At 46.1% G+C, this 6,000-nt stretch overlaps 1 protein-coding gene across 1 annotated transcript in view; it reads left to right on the top strand.

The window, feature by feature from the left end:
* Nucleotides 1-1,583: 1,583 nt before the first annotated feature.
* The window catches only part of APPL2 (adaptor protein, phosphotyrosine interacting with PH domain and leucine zipper 2), a 38,481-nt gene continuing 34,064 nt past the window's right edge, over nt 1,584-6,000 (top strand). Inside the window, exon 1 of the mRNA XM_068142300.1 lies at nt 1,584-1,789. Coding sequence (XP_067998401.1) covers nt 1,736-1,789 — 54 coding nt within the window. The 5' untranslated portion in view covers nt 1,584-1,735. The remainder of the gene's footprint in view (nt 1,790-6,000) is intronic.

The raw sequence follows: 6,000 nt of genomic DNA, 5'->3' as shown, positions 1-6,000 counted from the left end.
GTTCAATGATCACTCCTCGCACATAATTAAACAATCTCAGCTGATCTGCAAAACTCTGTTAAGGCCACCTGATTGTGCAGAGTCTTTTAATCAGCAAAGAAAATCTGTATTTCTGGATAAAATGTTCACTATTGTTTAAGAATGACAGGATGGAAAAATCCCCTGGGATTTGGATGCAAAGAGCAGGCACTCATCATAATGACAAAGCAGGCCAATGTTAATGTTTGGAGTTCTTTTACAAGCTGTGTTTTAAAAAAAAATATTTTTCTTCTTTTAAAAGAGGGCAGCAACATGGGCTATCTGGAGACTGAAGTTTCAAAGAAGATAGGATCATTTCAAAGCCAATATTTTTGTTTGCATACTCTGTGTAATTGCCAGGATTCTTCCCAAACTCTCCAGAGATGGGTTTGTTGGGTTTTTTTTGGTGGTGGTGGTGGGGTTTGGTTTGTTTGTTTTGGTAGTTTGTGGGGTTTTTGGTTGGTTGGTTTGTTTGTTTTGTCAAATTGGACTCTGGTTTTAAGTATATCTACTTTTGTCTTAAGCCATGCTGGAACAACGCGGGCTACAGCTGGCGAGCACTCAGTAACTGATGTGCAGATCAGCAAGTCCGGACTTTCAAGAGTAACGCAGACATCCTACACCAGTGGGCACCCTTTGAAACATAGTTGCAGATCTAGGGAGACTGTTTATTTTGAAAACATGATCTTTGTTCACAGGCTCACAAAATCACAGAATGCTAGGGGTTGGAAGGGACCTTGGAAGAACTAGTCCAACCCCCTGCCAGAGCAGGATCACCTAGAGTAGGTCACACAGGAGCTCATCCCGGCAGGCTTTGAATGTCTACAGAGAAGGAGAAGCTCTCTCGGCAGCCTGTTCCAGGGTTCTGTCACCCTCACAGTGAAGAATTTTTTTCCTCGCGTTCACATGGAACATCCTATGTTGCAGCTTGCACCCACTGACCCTTGTCCTATTAATGGACATCACTGTAGAGTTGTCCACACACAAGGACAAATGCAGGTGCCACAATGAGGGCTGTTTGTACGCAGGCCTATCTCAGCCAGCAGCTGCATTGGTCATATTAGTGGACGAGACCCTGAAGTACTTCACTGAGACACCTGTGACTCAGGTAGCTGGGCTGACCCTGCCAGCAGTCCCCAACCCTGTGGTGCACCTGAGGAGAGCCCTCAGTGGCACAGCAAAAGGGTTCACTCACAACTGGACGTCCTCAAGCCCCACAAGGCTGGAAGATGTGATCATCCCCTGGTTTGTATCACACCCTCAGACTGAGAAATCTCCCTCAGCTGATGGGGGATCCTAGAGTCCCTGCTGCATCCCCCTTCCTGCCACTCTGCTGTCCAGGGGATGGAGCCGAGAGGGGGGCTGTCATTCCAGACCCTGCTGCCCGCAGCTGGGGCGCAGGTGAACGGGAGCCTCTCATCTGGAGCCTGCAAGGACCCTGTCCTACCGATCAGGCCCGAGGAATTAATGGCAACAGGAAGCCACCCCCTCCTGCCACTCTCCCTCCCGCTGCCGGCCCTCCCCGTGACTCGCTTCCTCCGGCCGACGGGAACTGGGAGGAGTGAGCGGCCCCGGGCTGCCGCCGTCACCCGCCAGCGGAGCCAGCTGCTAGCTAGCTAGTGAGCCGCCGCCGTGCCCCGCCGCTGGGGCGTGCCAGCGGGCGTCCACCGCCGCCGCGCACCCAGTTGCCAGCGCCCAGCCGTGCCGCAGCGCCAACATGCCGGCCGTTGATAAACTTCTACTGGAAGAGGCTTTGCAGGACAGCCCGCAGGTAGCGGCCCGCGGCCAGGGACGCAGCTGGGGCAAGGGGCGTGAAGCGCGGCCGATCGCCCATCTGTGCGTCAGTACCTGAGGTGGCGGTGCGAGCGGGTAGTCCGCTGGGTCTCGCCGGGGCTGTGGAAGGTTGACACCTCGGGAGGGCCGGACAGCAGCCGTCCCGCGGCGGGGAGGGTGCTGTCGGCAGGCGGGACAGGGCAGCTGGGTGAGCGCCTGGCTCGGGAAGTGGGTCAGGGTGACTTCACCTGTTGGAGCTGTCGGAGAGCAGGGATGGTGAGAAGCAGGTAAACACTATCCCGTGTGGCGTCAGGGAAAGGCTTTGCTCTCCTGCAGGGCATCTGTCAGGGACAGACTGTATCTGCTTCTGGGGACCTTGAGAGAAGAGTGTTGCCCTCAGCTTGGAGGGGCAGGGTGTGAGGAGGCCGCCGCATGCCACCCTTTTTCCTCACCTCCCTCAGAGAAAAACCTCCTCTGCTTTTTTCCTCACTCTGCCCTGCCTTTGCGTGAATGTACTGGCAGTAAGGGTTGCCACGGAGAGTTGTGTTGGAGAAGATAAGTGGGTAGGGCAGCATGCCCTGGTTTCCTTTGAGAACCCTGAGGGAGAAGGAGACTTCTGTGCTGTGAGTCACCTGGCCCCAGTGACAAAAGTGGGCTGAAGGAATGTCGCTACCAGCGTACCTGCTCCTCCCCACTCACGCTGAAGCATCCCAAAGGTTCAGATACAGGGGCTTCCCATGAGGATAGGTGAGGTAGAGCCCACTGAAGGTGACCTTCTAAAGGCCTCCCAAGAAATAAGGCCAGGCGGTTGCCACACATTCCTTCCCAACTGCAGGCAGAAGAGGACATCTCTCCCCGCACTCCAGCCCTGTGCCGCATTGCTGGGAGCCACGATTTGACACAGATGCACAAGTGACCCCTGAGGACTGTGGAAACCTCATAGCAAAGAGCACAGCATGCTGTCATGTTTCCAGAGGGTCAAGAGGTGTGAGGCCTCGGGAGCTAGGAAATGAAAATGGAAAGAGGGAAGTTTGAGTGGAAGAGAAGGAAGGGGGGATAGTGGAAATGTGGCAGAACGGTGTCATGCAGAGAGAGATACAGAAGTAATTGCTGGAGCACGGAAAAAAGAAGGGGCAGAGTGGATCAGTATGGATTCTGCTTCCAAGTAGCTGTGTGTTGTAGTCCTACCTCATCTGCTGACGGGTCAGGAAGAGGAATGAGTAGGTAAGCTGTGAAGCAGATTGCTTAAAGGTGTTACAGAGTCTGTCATGAGACATTTTAAAGGAAAGATTGGACATGCACCTGTCGAGACTTAAGGCATCTTGGGGCTCATCTTGATCATCTCTTCTCATCCTGTGTTGCTGTCATTCCATGAAATCCCATTCTGCTAATAATTATTTTCACCATTTATTTGAAGATTTTCACAACTTGAAAAAGTGTCAAGTAACTTGATGTAGCATCAGGATTAACACTGCTTTGAGCAGGGGTTTGGGCAAGGTGACCTGCACAGTTCCTTGCCAGCCTGAACTCTTCAGTGGTCAACAGTTTACCAAAATATGCTACATTTATTATGAGCAATTATTAATGTTTTTGGTATTAACCTCCTCACTTCATTCTGAAGATGAAGAACTTGACACTCAGGAGAAGTGAACTCATTCACCTCTTCAGTCAACGCTTCCTTCAACGATTAAAAATGTAACACTAACTGAAAGCTGCTGAACAATGCCCTGAATTGAATTTGGAGATCTTCGTCTTCTAACCTGAAGTGGAGGCTGTTAACATCTCCTCTGCAATTACTGGAAATACCAGGCTGTGCATAAACCCCAAGTATTTGCAAGATGTTTTGGCTTGATTTGGTCATTACTTTTTGCTAAAGTCCTACAATTTTGGGAGGGAGGAGTATTGTTTAATTTTTGTTATGGCCCAGTGTTGCTAAAATCTGGGGGGGTTCAGGCAAGGAAATGGGTGGGTTTTTCCAGTCTTTTATATTTTTATTATTTTTTTATTCTTGGAGGAGTTTAGATTCACAGTGCAACAGGGTCCCTCTGTGAGCTAAGTACTACAACATCAAAGCAAAAAGGCGATCTGTCCCACAGAAATTACAGTGTAGCAGCTTATGGGATTATTTACTTCTGCATAAAGTGACCTGATTTCCTCTGCTCTCTTCAGTTACAGCAATTCAGAAAGGATGCTAAAATGAGGATGGAGCCTAACTTTGTGTCAACTGTATGACATATGTAAATTCCATGCCAAACTGAAGAGTATGAGGCCAAAATTATTGCTTCATCTTTCTTTTTCCAAAACTTGATTTCTCTCTCCCCAACAATATAGAACTTTTTTTCTTGATTTGTCTCCAAGCACTAGATGAAAAGACCATAAGTAGTGTCTTAATTGAGAGAAATTTACATCAGTAGTCATACTAAAGTCAAGAGAAATAGTTATGTGAAGGCAGAATTTTTTTTCCAGAAGCCAAGATAGTGATGCTATTAATGAGGCCACCTAAATGTTAGCTTAATCTGTGTGTTACTGTTTTATTAGCATTAGCTGGGATTCCAGAGCTTTATCAGAACAGCAACAGTATACACAAGCTGGCATACTGTTGCAGTGATTTTAAATGGTGTTCTTAAATACAACATTTTCCAAGAATAACTTCCAAGCTGCTTGAGTCATTTATTGTTTTTATTATTTTTGAACAGTGTGCTAATAACTGAGGCCAAGGCTTTCAGAAATCATTTCCCTGAGCTGTTCTAACTCAACCCATATTTAGACAAGTGAAAAACTGAACCTGCAAAAATTCAGTAAGATTTAGGAATATAGTTGACTCCTGCATGTGGAATCCTTTTCCAGCATGCAAAAACATGTGATTTGTAGCCTACTCCAGATGATTTCTTCATAACTTGATTTAATCTTGGCTTGAGGTTTGTGTTGATAAACAGTGTGTCAAATTTTATTGTTTTTTGCCTTCCCAAGATTTACTTTTTAACCATCTTCATACCCTGTGCATTTCATGTGCTCTTGTAGGATAAAGCAAGGAAGATGAGCACTGCATAGATAGGAGAGAGTTTCACATAAGTTTTGCTTGCTTTACTGCATCATTGAAGATAAAACATTCAAAACCAGATGGTTTTGAAAAGCCATGCATTTTCAATTGTTGAAATGATAGCCTAGTGTAGAACACTCAAAATCACTGTCCTTGTAAGGAAGTTCTGCACAAAAGTCCTTTACAAGTTTGGGTTCTCACTATCAATTTAGTTGCCTTGGACCTCTCTCCTTTCTTTGTTCGTTTTTGATTGTTTGGGGTTTGGGGTTGGGGGTTTGTTTTTGTTTGTTTTATTTTCGTGGTGGTTTTTCTGCTAAGTTTTGTTTGGTTAGTTTTGGTTTGTTTGGTTTGGGTTTTGTAGTGATTTCTGCATGCATTTGTCAGTGTCTCGAAGGTAAAAAGTACTGTAGCAGATTAGCGCTTTAGCAGACTGAAACACTGAAAGCTTTAGAGTTCCTCAAAGTATTAAAGTATTCCCATGCAGGGTCTGGAACAGAACCCAAGGACTGACTACCAAATAATTTCTTTAACTGCCAGGCAACACTCATTTCTGGCTTAGGTACTTCTCAGTGGAGCTGAGAGGATACTTAATCTGAAACCAGGGTTCCTGAAGGATGCAGATCTTCAGTTTTTCAGGAGTCTGGACATCAAGTCTGGACAGAGATTTTTTGCAGAGAAGAGTAAATGTGTTGGGGAAGGACCTGTGCTTTCTGTCAAAATACTGGAGTAACTTAAATCTATGTTAAATCTTTGACATTTCTGAGGTTTGAGTGTGAATTCTTCAGGTACATTAGAGATTCCTGTAATAGGATGATAGATAAAGTGCTTGCTCTGTTACAGGAGTGACGTGATTGTGAATGTATTGGAGTTTGTATGCTCCTCACATAAGTAGATGGAACTAATTTCATATAAGTGGGCTGTACAGATGGAAAGACATTGCCAGTTAGCATCAAACAGATTGGATTTACCAAAGTTAAGACTAAAACTGGATCACGAGTTTGTTAAAGGGACAGCCTTCCCTCTTTCATTATTGTCATGATCTAGCAAATACTGGAGCTCAGCGTTATTTGTTTGTTTCCCATCACAGGAGCTGTGTCAGCAACAAAAATCTTTGTTCTTGATGATTCCACCAAAACAGACCAAGGGAATTTGTGTTTTAAAGATAACAC

Source organism: Melanerpes formicivorus, unplaced genomic scaffold (assembly GCF_026170545.1).
Source record: "Melanerpes formicivorus ecotype bairdi unplaced genomic scaffold, bMelFor1.0.p_v2 SCAF_8, whole genome shotgun sequence".
In the NCBI taxonomy this organism is placed as follows: domain Eukaryota; kingdom Metazoa; phylum Chordata; class Aves; order Piciformes; family Picidae; genus Melanerpes; species Melanerpes formicivorus.
This window is presented reverse-complemented; position numbering and strand designations above follow the sequence as displayed.